The following is a 15,799-nucleotide window of genomic DNA, read 5'->3' as shown; positions in this document are numbered from 1 at the left end:
TTTTCTCAGCAGTATGAGACTATTACGGTGCAATTGGATTACACAAGACTTGCTTGGGAAACATTGCAGGGAGTAATCACATCAAGAAATACTGTTTGTGTCCAAGATTGTGGGAAAAACAAGCTTGTGATAAGGGATGGTGAACAAATTGACCGAGATAAAATCAACAGGGATAATTCAGGGGAAGACCCTCTCACCATTAATATTCATAACATCACTAACTCCGTAATCCATAATCTATATACCGTATTTTTCCGAGTATAAAACAGAGCTTTTTCCCTCAAAAAAGAGGGTGAAAATCTGGGTGTGTCTTATACACTGAATACAGCATTTTTGGCCTCCTGAAACCCCGTCTCCTTCACCATAATGGCCGTGCATAGCCTTCAGGAGGCTTGTAGAGTGCTCCTGGGTGCTGGGGAGGGCAAAAATAGTTTCCCGCCCCCAGCCCCCAGGAGCTCTCTACAAGCCTCCTAAAGGCTATGCATGCCCTCTTTTTGATGAAAAACAGGTCCATTTTTGCAAAAAAACGATGTTTTTGGGAGGTCTGCAGAGTGCAAAAAAATTTTTTTTAATTTGCCTCTTCAAAATCTTGATGTATCTTATACTCTGGTGTGTTTTATACTCTGAAAAATACAGTATATAAAAACAGTTGTGTGTGTGTGTGTGTGTGTGTGTTTGTATGTTCCAGCATAACTCTGGAACGCCTTGAGCAATTTCTACCAATCTTGGTACACAGATGATTTACTTGCTGATAACAAATACTGTGGGGGTAAGACACCCCTAACACACTTCAGTGTGTGTGTTCTGTTAAGATACAGCCTGTTGTGCCAAACTGGCTTCTTCTGTACAGCGCAATGGAGTTGCCATGGTAACAGCTTCACAGTACTCCACAAGGGAGTTCCCTCTGGTAAGGGGTAAAATCCAACGTTAGAAATTATGTTTAGTCCGGACATTTCTCTCCTATAAATAAATACCCAAGCAACACCAGGTTATCAGTTAGTTTTGAATAAAAGATGATGTGGATATCTGCTATCCAGACAAAAAGGAGTTCAATTAAGCTTTCTCACCTCTTCTCTACGGATGACCCAAAACTGTCTGGAACATCACAATTAGAAATTGAATCACTACTTCATGCAGTCAAAATTTATAGCCATAGCATGACATGGATTTTCAGCTAGGTAAGCATGGATCACTGGACAGAAGAAACCTTGAACAAGAGGAAGAGGTGAATGCAAGAAAATGGTCCCATAAAAGAAATTTGAGTCCTGGGGCAGAAACATAACTTGAAAAAGTAACTCAGACGTGACCCTGTCTAGTTCTCTTGAATGTAAAAACAGAGAGGGTTAGAGGCACAGTCAAAATCATAAGATTCTGTTATTGTAAATTAGTAATAAAAATAATACTAGTATTTAATATTAGACTTTGGTGCTCTCTGTAAATCTCTTAGAGGTGTGTGTAAAGCATTGAGAAGTGATATATAAATCTAAGTCAGGGGCAGAGGTGGTATTCAGCAGGTTTTGACCAGTTCTGGAGAAACGGTAATGGAAATTTTGAGTAGTTCGGAGAACAGGTAAATACGATCTCTGACTGGCCCCACCCACATCTATTCTCTGCCTCCTGAGTCCCAGCTAATATGGAGGGAATGTAGATTTTGCAGTCTGGAGTGTGGTGGGAATGGAGATTTTATAGAATCCTTCCCCTGCCCCATCCACCAAGCCTCACCACACCCACCAAGCCACACCCACAGAACCGGTAGTAAAAATGTTTGAATCCCACCACCGGTCAGGGGTCACAAATTCATGATCCATGGGCCGGATGCGTCGTGCCCTAACCACCCCCACCCCTGGTTTAGCGAAAGGGAAAAAAGTTGTGATACGTCACGTGACGATGTGTTGTCACGAGTTTGACACCCCTGGTCTAAGTAAATAAGTGCTATTGCTATCTTCAGCTCTTTCATTTCCTCAAAATCTTTCAATCCAACCCAGGGACAGGTTCCGGCATTGGTACTGGTATGCTTCTCGCATGTTGCGCAGGCATGCACAGTTCACTGTATATTTTTCTGCACATGTGCGAGGACCCATGAAAACCTAATTAAAAACATGCCGGCAACAGTAGCGGAGACCAAGGAACTGGTTCGGGGGCGTGGCCAGCCTGTGTCACTGCCAGTTCTGCGGCCCAGGCCAAATTACCACTACCGGTTTGCCCGAACCAGTGCGAACCGGTAGAAACCCACCTCTGATCCAACCTATCAATTTTAAGACTGACTTATTATTAGTATAAAATAGTTACATAAAGTTAATTTTAGTGACAATGACATTACATACATGAGGACCAGTGGTGGGTTCCTAGTGGTTTGGACTGGTTCGGCTGAGCTGGTAGTGGTTTGGCGGCCTGGGTCACTGGAACTGGCAGCGACCCAGGCCTGCTACGCCCCTGAACCAGGTCTCCGGTCTCGACTGGCGTTGCCGGTATGTTTTTTATTAGGTTTTCATGGTCTTTGCGCATGCGCGAATTCACACATTCATCAAGTGTGTGCGCACGGCGCCCCCACAAGCAAACCGGCAGTAGTGACTGCCCGGAACCCACCCCTGATGAGGACATAATTACATCCATGATTCACTTGTCTTCCCTGTGGATTCATATGTCTGGGGACATAAAGGGAAGACCAAAAAGAAAGAAAAAGACAACACAGCACAATCGAAGCACAACACACAACATTGCATGGTCAGAGGTCTCCTCCGAAGACTACCTTGCTTCCAATCCTTATGTTCTTTGATTTCCTTCTAGGATTTTGGAAGAAAAGCAGAAGGAGAAATCCTAGAGAAGATTGACTTAGGGTACAATGTGAGCTCCCACTCCAGTCCTTCTTTTGCACTTCTGCATGCAGAAGGTTGAAATTAAAAGTTTAGAATCAGGCCAACATCTGTAACTCTGGCAGTATGTTGTAACCTCCACTAGATAAAAAGGAGAAAAAGGAGAAATGGCTATTTCTCACCTTTTTTTCTTTCCATCCTTTCAATATTTTTCCCTATTGAGAATTTCATTCTGGGATTCCTCTATGGCATGATATGTCAAAGGATGACTCAGCCTTCCATAGGTCAGTAAAAAGAGAATCTGTGAGATCCATGAATATGAGCCTTTTCCTTAATAGACTATACTTCTCATTCCTCTGGAATAAGTTGCATCAGGAATAAAAATAATAAATAAAAAGGAGGGGGATGTTTCTTAACTTTGCAGTATAATCTGTTCTCTCAGCCAAGTTCTAACTGGTTCCAATCCCGATTAGCTATTTTCAGTTAAAGTTAGTTAGAAACAGCTAATACCTATGACAGTATTAGGGGTAAAGATGATGTTTAGGAAAAGACCCTAACCCTGGAAGAAAAACGGAAAATGACATAATTCTCCTCAACGCAACCAACTTTTTGGGAGGGGACAGAATTAGGAATTATGCAGGGGTGGGTTGCTGCTGGTTTTACTACTGGTTTACAACGCGTGTGCACGCACTGTTCAATGTTAATTGTTCTTCGCGTACATGCAGAGCAATTTACAGTGAACTGCGCATGCACAGTCACTAAAAACCAAAATGGCGGCAGCCCAGCGGTGGCAAGGGAACCGGTTCGGGGGCGTGGCAGGCCTGGGTCGCTGCCGGTTCTGCGACCCAGGCCAGAATTCCACTACCGGTTCGGCTAAACCGGCCTGAACCAGGAGTAACCCATCTCTGGAGTTATGCATAGTGTATAAAATTATGTATATTGCATTATTGTATGAGACAATATTTCTCAACCTTGGCAAGTTTAAGTTGTGTTGATCCATGTTGGTTGAGGAATTCTGGGAGTTGAAGTCCAACCTCCAATTTGCTGAGATTAAGAAGTACAAGTACAAAATATAAAACATCATGTCAATATGACCTATCTATTAACATTCCCATTTCCGAAATATTTAATAATGTTCCCTTTTGTTGAAATTACACGGGCAAAGCTGAGAGGATCTAAAAATGGAGACTGATGGTTGCTTTGGTCACAGTTTTTCCATCTCTATCCTCTTCAGCACCATCCATACACCCAACTTAAAAAAGAAATTAGATTTTTTTATCCTGCCTTTGTTAAATAACTCAAGGCGGCAAACATACCTAACATTTCTACCTCCTCCATTTTTCCCACAACAGCCCTGCAAAATGAACTGGGCTGCAGTTCTTGTCAAATAAATAACTAAATAGCATAGGTTGAAAGGAATATATATTTATATGTGTGTTGTATTTGTGCTGATAAATAAATAAAGAGAGACTAGTATAGATCTATTTCAAGCTATTTAGCTCTCATCAGCTAGCCATACCCTTACTGGGATTAGAACCTGTGCTGTATTGCATCTTAGGCAGATGTGTTAATCACTAAACCACAGGGTTCTTCTCCTTATCAGCTGAGCCAGGGAATAGGTATGTATTTAGAGTCACAACCCCTGGTATGCCCAAATATGGGAGGAAGTTTACTGCTTCCATTCTCTGTCTATCGGCTCGTCACAAGATATATATAGAGCAGGCCAAGAAGTCATCAACACAAAATCTCAAAATAGGTTTTCAGTTATTTAATTCAGGCATTGGGATTGTGTTCGTCTTCCTTCTCCAATAATTTTGTACAATGTGAGGTTTGAGCGTTTTGCCTTCTACGTGAGAACATCTGGAAATATGTTCCTGAGGACAGACATTAATGTGGAGCACCTAGAACAAACAAATGCTTCTAAATACCAAAGATATGAAATTGGGGCGGTAAATGCCATCGCACACATTATGAAGTCAAAGTCAAGTCTTGATTTGACTTGACATTATGAAGCCATGGGACAAGTTACTGAATTGCTTTCATTTACAAATCACACAATTCTATACAGGCTGATGTCATGTTCCGTATAACCATGGCTTCTACGCAGCACCTTTGATGAAAGTCTGCCAACTTAATCAGCCTCTGGGCTTCACAGAGATATTCTTTGAAGAGAAATATTGAAAAAAGGACTCTGGGAAGTGTATAGACATTGCCCACTAGAAATTGGCCAAATAAGGAAACATGTTAATTTTAGCTATGTCTGATGGAATCCATGACAATATCTTTACCCAAAATAGTCATCAAAAATAGGTAATTCATGTCATATTTGCAATGGAATGCCTCCCCTACAGACACCCATAATTAAGTATGGTCTTGCTTTACTTTTGTAGAACGTTTGTAGCAGGGGTGGGTTTCTCGCCCCCTCCCAACCGGTTCGGTTGGAACAGGGCCGGCGGTGTCCTCGTGCACGTGCGCGGTGCATGCATGCGTACTAGCATCTGCGCGACGCTCCAGCTGCTCCTGGACAATCGCGCAGGCGCTGCATGCGTCCTGCGCATGCGTGAAAGCGCAGAACTCGTCAAAACCAGGTAAGGACCACGGGCAGGTGGGCGTGCCCTTCGCCGTTCCCGGAAGTTACTTACTTCCGGGTTCGGCGACCAACCGGTTCGCAGGGACCGCTGCGAACCGGTTGAAACCCACCCCTGGTTTGTAGGCAATTAGGAACTTGGTTAGGCCCAGTTGTATGGAGACTTCGTTCATATTTTATATGTCAGCCAACCAAGCTTTGTCACCCTAGTACAGGGGTTAGCAAGCTGCAGCTCTGGAGCTCTTTCCTCCCTCTGCTGCAGCTCCGTCACCGGTCGGCACCACAATTTTGAGAGGAGCTTCCCGGGGGGGGGGGGGAGAGAGAAGCACAGTGCACCAGGAGAAGACTCTATGGCAAGGGGAGGGTTTTCCAGTTGTCTCCACAATTGATAGGGCTTTCGGTTATGGCAGGTAGAGGAAAAACTACGCCGCGCTAGGAGGAGACTCTATGATGGGGGGAACTGACCTTCCGGTCAGCTCCAGAATTGAACAAGGGGCTTCCGGTTAGGAGCTTTGTGGCTCCCGGTGTTTTCTTTTTTTGTGGGAAACGGGTCCAAATGGCTCTTTGAGTGTTTAAGTCTGCCCTAGTACATTTGAAACAAGGGCAATACTGATAATAGTTATCTTAAAAATAATTTGCTGGATCCAGGGTTACCACTGCAGAGAAAGGATTCAAAATATGCATCCAGAATATGATGTGTTTGAAGTTAATGCACGTAGAATCTGAAGAATTGTGTAGGAGGAATTGCAGATTTTTTGTTTTATTCAATGCGGCTTTCATTCTTTACCAGTTTATTCCTTGAGTGGGGGAGGGCCCTGTAGAAACTCCTTTGATTTCCAAGCAAATTCTGCTCTTACTCCATATCTACAATCTTTATCAATCCAGAAGAAAGGAAGTGTCTACTTCTTATTAGAAAGTACAGCTGCTACAATTAGTGCAATTAGAAGGACAGCTCCTCCCACAGAGACCAAAATAGTAATTATAATCATGCCTCCTGCCCGTTCAAACATTATATCGGCTGATTCATAGTTGGTCACTGGAACACAAAGAAATGCAGGGTTAAGAAGCAAACATTCCAAGAAGTATCAAAACAAACTCTAATTTAGATCCTTGTTATGTCTGTAAATTACATAGGGGTGGGCTGCTGGGGATCCAAAGGGGTTCGGGAGAACTTCTAGCTAAGATTGAGTACAGTTCGAAGAACCCCCGAATCCCACTCCTGGCTGGCCCCGCCCACTCTACCCCATCCCTTCCAGGAGCCCCCATGCATATGCATCAAGTCAAAGCTTTGTAAGACCAGGAGGTGCCAGTATTTCCAGGATGCAGAATACAGAAGACCAACACAGACCTTGGAGGTCTTCCAGGGGGGTTGGATTAGAAAAAGGTCACCACTGGCCCATGATCTATTCACAACCGGGCCATGGGCTGCACATACACAGCTCAATTTGCGTGAGTGACAGGGCTGGTGCATATGCATATGCAGCTTGACTTGCAGTCAAACTGTGTATGCATGCGCTTGTGCGCATGGCCCGATTCCCCTCTCCCCCCCAGCCAAGCTGCCAAGCTGCTAAGCTGCTCTTGGATTGATTGATCTTATTTTATTTGATTATTATTTGATTATTATTTTTTATTATATTATTTTATTGGTATTTTATTATTATTTTATTTTATTATTGTTTTATTTTATTTTATTGTATTTGTTTTATTTTATTTTATTGTTTTGTTTTGTTTTATTATTATTTTATTATTTTATTTATTATTATTTTATTATTTTATTTATTATTATTTTATTATTTTATTTATTATTATTTTATTATTTTATTATTTTATTATTTTATTATTTATTTTATTATTTTATTATTTTATTATTTTATTATTTTATTATTTTATTATTTTATTATTTATTTTATTATTTTATTATTTTATTATTTATTTTATTATTTTATTATTTTATTATTTTATTATTTTATTATTTTATTATTTTATTATTTTATTATTTTATTATTTTATTATTTTATTATTTTATTATTTATTTTATTATTTTATTATTTTATTATTATTTTATTATTTTATTATTATTATTTTATTATTTATTTTATTTTATTTTATTATTTTTATTCATTTATTTTATATTTTATTTATTTTATTACTGTATTTTTATTTTTTATTTTCTTTTATTAATTTTTTCTTTTATTTTATGCTATATTTTGTTATTATTTTATTTTATTTTTTATTTTTTACTGTATTTTATTTTTTACCGTATATTTTTTATTATTTTTAGTGTAATTTCTAATAATTTTTGTTTTATTTTATTTCATTTTTATTTTATTTCATTTTTATTTTATATTATTTATTATTTATTATTTATTATTTATTATTTATTATTTATTTATTATTTATTAGTTATTAGTTATTAGTTATTAGTTATTAGTTATTGGTTATTGGTTATTGGTTATTGGTTATTGGTTATTGGTTATTGGTTATTGGTTATTGGTTATTGGTTATTATTTATTATTTATTATTTATTATTTATTATTATTTTATTGTTTATTATTTATTATTTATTGTTTATTATTTATTATTTTATTTTTTATTTACTGCCCATATTACCTCCCTTCTCCCCCACCAGCCAGGCTGCTATGGATTCATTATTTATTTATGTACATTTATTTATTCATTTATTTACATTTATTTATATATTTACATTTATTTATTGTTTAGCCACCAATCTTCCCTTCCCCCCGCCCCAGCCAGGCCACCAACCTGATTTATTATTTATTTATTTAAATTTATTTATTTATTTAAATTATTTATTTAGCCGCCCATCCTATCTCCCCACCAGCCGGACTGTCAAACTGCTACAGGATTGATTGATTTAATTAGCTGCCCATCTTACCTCAGAGTAAATCTGGGTGGCTTACAATCAAACCGGCCCTGCCTGGTTTTATAAAGCTGTTAAACTTTGATTTGATAAAGGTGCCTAGTGAAAAAGCGTGCACACATTTCTTGCATGCTTGATTCCAAGACTTCTTCATTTTCTGCTTTCTGAAGCAGAAAATCTATCTAACATGATAGATAGATAGATAGATAGATAGATAGATAGATAGATAGATAGATAGATAGATATGATAAATAAGATAGATAGATAGATAGATAGATAGATAGATAGATAGATGTGAGAGAGAGAGAGAGAGAGAGAGAGAGAGAGAGAGAGAGAGAGAGAGAGAGAGAGAGATATGATAGATAAGATAGATAGATATAGACAGACAGACAAATAGAGATAGATTGATATATAGACAGAAAGAGAGAGACAGAGATGATAAAAAGTTCACAAAGCAGCCAAGAAATAATTCCCTACTAACATACCTGTATTCTTAGTCAAATATCTTGAAACTTACCATTCCTGGTCTGTATGGCTGTTGACCAATCTGTATGTGCTCTTATGACAGACTTGTCATCCAAAAAAAAGTAGTTCACCCTTGACATGAAAGAAGGAGCAAAAAATAAGAGAAAACATTTCAGAATGTGGAAGGAGGGTTGATGAAAGATAGAGCTTCAAAAAGATGGAGAAATTATAAATGGTTGTTGGTATCTTCTGGACCCTTAGAAAACGCCGTTTTTAAGCAAAATAAATGTTTCTTTTGGAAACATCCTTAAAAAGAAAAATCCTCATGAAACAACGGCTGAGGAACCATTCAATGAGGACACCTCGTAAAACATAGAGAAGCCTAAACAGAAGTTTCAATGGAGATGGGTTAAAAAAGGCACGATTAAAGCTCCACACCATTTTTACATACATGACACAGGCAATACACTAAAACAGGGGCCTTGTGTTAAAAAGGGTAGCCATGTCCTACCTCTTTTAATATGTGTGGTGATAACATCAGTGGTGGGTTGCCAATTTTTTTACTGCCAATTTGGGCTGCACATACGCGCATGTGTGACACATTCTGCATGCGCAGAAGCGTCCGGGTGGGTGGGCGGAGCCTCCCACCACCGCTACTACCGATTTGTCTGATCCGGGCTGAACCGGGAACCACCCACCTCTAGTTAACATGTGTGGCATAGGGGAGGGGCTTTGGCAACTGCAGCGGCCATCTTGAGATATTGGGATGTAGACAACTGTAAAAAAAAAAGTACAGAAATTCAATCTTAAATGATTGGCATGAAAGCACCATCATGAGGGGCACAAAGTATCTAGTGCACCTCATCTGTCCATGGAAAATACAGGTATTCCTCAACTTATGACCACAGTGGAGCTGAGAATTTAAGCCATAGATCATTGCAGTCATACATTGAAGCACCAGATGACTGGACTTGATTTTGCAACCATTTTAATAACTGTTGTAAAGAAAGTCACTGTAGTCATTAAATGAATCATGTAGTTGTTAAGCAAATCCAGCACATCCATTGGGTATTTTGTGCCATTTTCTAACAGAAAAAGGCAAAAAAAAAACCTGTAGAAAATCACGGGACACTACAACTAGTCATAAGTGGATGTGACTGTGTGCATACAGTAGTCTTTGAGAATTGATTGTCAGTAGCTTTTTAAAAATCCATCATAATTTGGAATGTTTGTTAAATGATCAGTCATAAATCAAGATCTTCTTTTGAGAGGAAAGCTGAAGTCTTGGGGGGGAAAGGAAGCTATTTATATATTTCTAGGTGTAATATATATATATATATATTTATCAGCACAAATAAAACACACACACACATATACACACACACACACACACACACATATATACATACACACACACATACATACACACACACACATGTATATAAATGGTTCTATGTGTGTAAATGCCTCGAGCAATTTCAACCAAACTTGGTACATAGATGACTTACTCACTGGAAAACAATACTGTGCGGGTAAGACATGCCTAGCACCCCTCGGGTTGTGTGTGTGTGTCTGTGTGTGTATGTTCCAGAATAGCTCTGGAACGCCTGGGCCACCGAAATGAAAAGGAATGAATTATATCTATAGTGTCAAATCACAGTACTTTTGACAGTGATAATGTGCATTTTGGATTCAGGTTCTGTTAAGATACAGCCTGTTGTCCCTTAAAATGGCTTCTACTGTATAGCACAGTGGAGTTGCCATGGTAATGGCTTCACAGTACTCCACAAGGGGGCTCCTTCTGGTAAAGGGGATTGGTTCTGAAAACAAACAAACAAACAAACAAACACTCTAGGCCCTCAGCTTCGAGCAAAGAGGGCAAGTTGTTGGGTGAGGTGACAGGAGTATTTCCTGTCTAAAACAGGTTTAGGATAAATAAATATCCGGGCAACGCCGGGTTATCAGCTAGTTACCTATAATAAGTAGAAGGTTTAAGAGGTTGGTTGCAGAAGGGACCTTTGGTTTGACGGCAGAACTCTGTTCCCACCTGGTAGCCTACCACACTGATCAACTTATATTGGCTATCGTCCAGGTCAAGAACCAGAAGTTCCCTGGTCACTCTGCAGGAAGCGCTTTTGAATTCATCCACGAAATACACCTGGGCCTGAGGAGTCCTACGGATATTCTCAATCTGTTCGGTATCTGTTACACCTGAAAAAGAATATAAAAGAGTGAAAACAGAAATATAAAAATCATTGGCCTGTTTCTTATATTTTTATTTTTTACAAACAATATCAAATCAATGTGTGAACAGTATGGCACTTGAGTGGCATGCCTTCTAATACAAATAAAACTAGTAAACTTAATCATAATTATTAAATTCAATCAACATATATTTCTAATAGATAAAGGTTCCCCTTACACATGTGTGCTAGTCGTTCCCAACTCTAGGGGGCGGTGCTCATCTCCGTTTGAAAGCCGAAGAGCCAGCGCTGTCCAAAGACATGGTCATGTGGCTGGCATGACTCAATGCCGAAGGCGCATGGAGCGCTGTTACCTTCCCACCAAAGGTGCTTCCTATTTTCCTACTTGCATTTTTACGTGCTTTTGAACTGCTAGGTTGGCAGAAGCTGGGACAAGTAACGGGAGCTCAATCTATTACATGGCACTAGGGATTCAAAGTGCCGAACTGCCGACCTTTCTGATTGACATGCTCAGTCTTATCCCCTGGGCCACCGCGTCCCTATATTTCTAATAATGATATCCAATTATAATAAGTTGCAATCTGCTATTATTCAATAATTCCATGTTTTATCTTATTGTTACTTTCGTTTTATTATATCGAAGTGTATACACTGACATTCCCCCTTCTCTTATTTCTATCACTTATTCTAACTTTTAATCATATCACCTTTTATTTAAAGACCATTTTCTTTCTATCATACCTAATTTCTAGTCATGTCACCTACCTAAAAAAAAAAGAAAAGAAAAGAGAGAGAAAAGGAAAAACAAATCAAAACCACAACATAAAAGAAAAATCATCTATCCTTCGTCTTTTGCCCGCTTCAATATTTTAATATTCAGGAAAGCCTCTGGAGGGCGAAAAATGGCATGCCTGCTGAAGCTGACAGGGCAATGCCTCACGTGCCCTTAGAAATGGTTCCGCGTGCCATCTGTGGCACACATGCCATAGGTTCGCCATCACGGCCCCATAGCAATAAACTGGGATTCCTGGAATCCTTGCCAAATCCTGACCTGTCCTATCTCAAATGGCTTGTACTTTCACTGGCTACCCATCTAGATTGTTCTCCATTGCTCTCCATGCCTATGCTTGATTATTTTCAAGAAAGCCACAACATGTAATTATTCCATATCTGCTACTAGACTTCTCTTAAGCACTTAGCAATAGCAGTTAGACTTACCGTGCTTCCCCAAAAATAGGACAGGGTCTTATTTTCTTTTGACCCTCAAAATAAGCTCTTGGTCTTATGTTCGGGGAGATCTTATTATTTTTGAGGTGCAGGAAGTGGTGAGCATGGTCACCTCATGACTGCTGCTGTGTTGCAATATTTTTGGGGAGGGCTTATTTTTTGGGGAGGCCTTATTTTCACACATGCGCTCAAAAGCCTGTTTCATCTTATTATCTGGGAAGGTCTTATTTTCGGGGAAACAGGGTATATAGCACTTCCCAGTGCTTTACAGCCCTCTCTAAGTGGTTTACAGAGTCAGCATATTAACCCCAACAATCCAGGTCCTCATTTTACCCACCTCAGAAGGATGGAAGGCTGAGTCAAACCTTGAGCCAATTCGAACTGCCAAATTGCAGTCAGCCAGCAGTCAGCAGAAGTAGCCTGCAGTGCTGCATTCTAACCACTGCGCTTTAATGAGCTCTTCCCTTCCCAGTTCCCACAATGATTTCTCTCATTCTCCAATTCTGGATATTCTACACCCATTGCCTACAATGAGTTTTCTCATTCTACACCTACTAGAACTCTCTGCTAGGAATATAATCTAACGGTTGGGTTGGCAATATATAAATCATGTAACAATGCTATACCTGTTTCTTTAAATCATACTGTAAAATGTGATTGGTTGCTGTTTTCCTCAATCGGCCATAAGAGGGAGCCAGAATGACTGTTATCTCTTTGTTCGTTAGATGCTGGGCTGATCTGATCTGAGTGTTTTGGAAGCTGGCTGTTAGAAAGTGCCTTGAGCTATTGTACGTTTTGCAACTGCTAGCAACTTTGAGTACTGAACTGATTATATGATACTGGACTATGTTATTTGGACTATCCCTTAACTGAAAGACATTGATGACTGACTGTCTTATCCGTGTATGACTTGGACTGTTTGATGGACTCTGATACCTCTATTTCCACGAAAGTAAAAGCCTATTTAAACTGCAGTGTCTCTGTATGCTGGTTTGTGTATTCTCCAACACAACTCTCACAACGCTTCTCTGAACGTACTCGCTCTCCGAACGGGGAGCTTACCTAACACTCTCTTGGCTGCCTCTTCCCCCTTGATGTAGTTACTACTGCCGTTCCCATAGCATATTTATCCAAAGGGTAGAACAGTGTTTCTCAACCTTGACAACTTTAAGATGTGTGGACTTAACTGGGGTCCCTTTACAATTCAAGGACCTTGCCTTAAAAATGAAGGTGTTTATTATTAAAAATGAACCAAGCATCTCCAGTAACTAGAAAGCATAAATGTTGAAGTTGAGAGGCTTGTAAATAAAAGACAGATGGTTTCAGCAAGAGCTTTTGTGTTTTTAAGTTGTTTGCTCAACTGCTTTGGAAATCAAAATTTGAAAGGACATCTGGAAGATCCTCCTCTGAGAAACATCTGGGAAACTTTAGTAAATGAGAAGAGTCTGATTGCAGGAATGCAATTTCTCAGCCTGAATTTTACACTTATCTGTTCCTAATGTTGTATTTAAGTTGTTAAACATAATAAAGACTTGTATATTTCACGGTAAATACCTGGTAAAGTGGATGCATCCGGAAGTTGTGCCACTGCTACTCTGACTTTGGTTGATTTAAACTTGGAGGAAGTGACACATTTTGGAATATTAATAATAAAACTGGTGCCCATGAAGGTGGTGAGAAGCGGGCTGTTGTTAATGGAGAAATCCAGGGCTAAAAAAATATGAAATATGAAATCAGTATGAATATTAGTGTATTTCTTCAGTCTGTAAGCCACAGGATGGCTCATTATTCATGAAATGTGACAGCCTGGTGCAATTTATTCAGAAATGAAGTTTTCAAAAAGTATTAACGTAAAAACCCTGCAATGTTATGAAAACTGCTTCTTCTCTTCCACAAAGCATCATTTAACTCTATCCAGAAGATTCGATTAATTTTTTAAAAAAACATATCCAAATACTAAAGGAAGAATACTTCAGCGCTTCGATGCTTAAAAAGCAACAACCAACAACCAATCAACCAACCAACCAACAAGGAAAAGCTGATGAAACATCTAAATTTCTCCTTATCATCTCCTAAACCACAGGAGACATTTTGGGCAAGGCGTTAACAGGCTGTGGGGACCACGCCTTAAAACAACTTCATTACTTGCGGCCAGTTGTGGTTCTCGAAAGATCTAAAGGGAAGGACTTAGCAATCCTACTTTGTAGCAGTGAAAGAGAAAATCCTAAAATAAAATCTAATAATAATAACGATGATGATGATGATGATGATGATGATGATGATGATGATGATGATCTAGAACTGAATCTGTCTGAACGGAAACAGATTTTCCCTTTTAGCTTTCCCCCCGATTGTCTCAATAAGCCATGAATTGGCATGATGCAATAAAATTATTTGTTTGCCTCTCTTCACGTTCTTGGAATCTCATGAATGATATCTGCATTTTGGCAAATTGGCCTTGGCCAACTTGATGTAATTATGGGACCTTCTCCTTGGGGTGCCTTCAGATAACCTTGACCTGCAATTCCTATGGTCCTTCTGGCTAGGTATCATGGAAGCTCTAAACTAAGACGTCTGAATGGCTCCAGTTGGGCAAGTCTATCTTAGTTCATGCAATTCCGATCTCGGTTTGACTGAAGAAGGTCATACTTACGGATTTTCTCAAGATCTTCTAATGGAATGGTCCACCCTGATCTCAAGCTGCCAGCGAAAAACAGAAGCAAACCCAGATTCATGCCGTAAAGCCGCATGGCTGGAATCTAAAGGTTCGATTTTCTTCTGGTTATCCTAGAACCTGCACTGAACTCCACCTTATTTGACAACTGAAAGGCAGTGATCAGAAAGATAGATTTTCTCCTTAAAAAGGGGGGAGGTCCTTTATGTCTGGCAAACATAAAAATGGGCTGAGAAACAGGATAAACCAGAGAATCAGGCCATGGACCCGGTAAGGTAGGATATCTGTTATGCAAGGCGTTCTTCCAAATATTCAAAGCATGAAGCTGATCTATAAGAAAGATTTTGCTTTATGGCATCTGGGCAGAAACCAGACAGCACTGTTTTCAGGTTCAGGTATTGTTACATTGAGAAGACCATTGCAAAGGCACACTTTCAAATATTCATATTTATTATTTATATATAGAATAGAATTCTTTATTGGCCAAGTGTGATTGGACACACAAGGAATTTGTCTTTGGTGCATATGCTCTCAGTTCATAAAAAGACAAGATACACTCATCAAGAATCATAAGGTACAACATTTAATGATAGTCATAGGCAGTGGTGGGATTCAGCCAGTTCGCACCTATTCGGGAGAATCCGTGACCCGACAAAAGCGCGAACGTCAAAAGCGTGCCGACAAAACCGCGGCGCTAAAACCGTGATGTCAAAAGCGCGCCGACAACAGCGCGTCAACAACAGCGCGCCGACAGAAGCGCGATTTAAGTTAGGGTAAGGGTTAGGGTTAGGGTTAGGGTTAGGGTTAGGGTTAGGTTTAGGGTTATTTTTAGGGTTAGGTTACAGTGCACTTCTGTCGGCGCGCTGTTGTCGGCGCACTTCAGCACTCATTCGTCTGCGCGGTTTAGTCAGCCGCGCTTTTGTTGTTCGCGCATTTGTGGTGGAACCG

General features: G+C 39.6%; 1 protein-coding gene across 1 annotated transcript; it reads right to left on the bottom strand.

Moving 5' to 3' along the window:
• Nucleotides 1-6,299: 6,299 nt before the first annotated feature.
• Nucleotides 6,300-14,912, bottom strand: LOC116511697. Its single transcript, XM_032221867.1, has 5 exons — nt 14,831-14,912; nt 13,732-13,887; nt 10,720-10,957; nt 8,799-8,878; nt 6,300-6,436 (listed from the first exon to the last, which is right to left on the bottom strand). The coding sequence occupies exons 1-5, from the start codon at nt 14,910-14,912 to the stop codon at nt 6,300-6,302; spliced, it is 693 nt and encodes a 230-aa protein (XP_032077758.1).
• Nucleotides 14,913-15,799: the final 887 nt, after the last annotated feature.

The sequence above is a fragment of the Thamnophis elegans genome, chromosome 7 (genome assembly GCF_009769535.1).
Source record: "Thamnophis elegans isolate rThaEle1 chromosome 7, rThaEle1.pri, whole genome shotgun sequence".
Lineage (NCBI taxonomy): Eukaryota > Metazoa > Chordata > Lepidosauria > Squamata > Colubridae > Thamnophis > Thamnophis elegans.
This window is presented reverse-complemented; position numbering and strand designations above follow the sequence as displayed.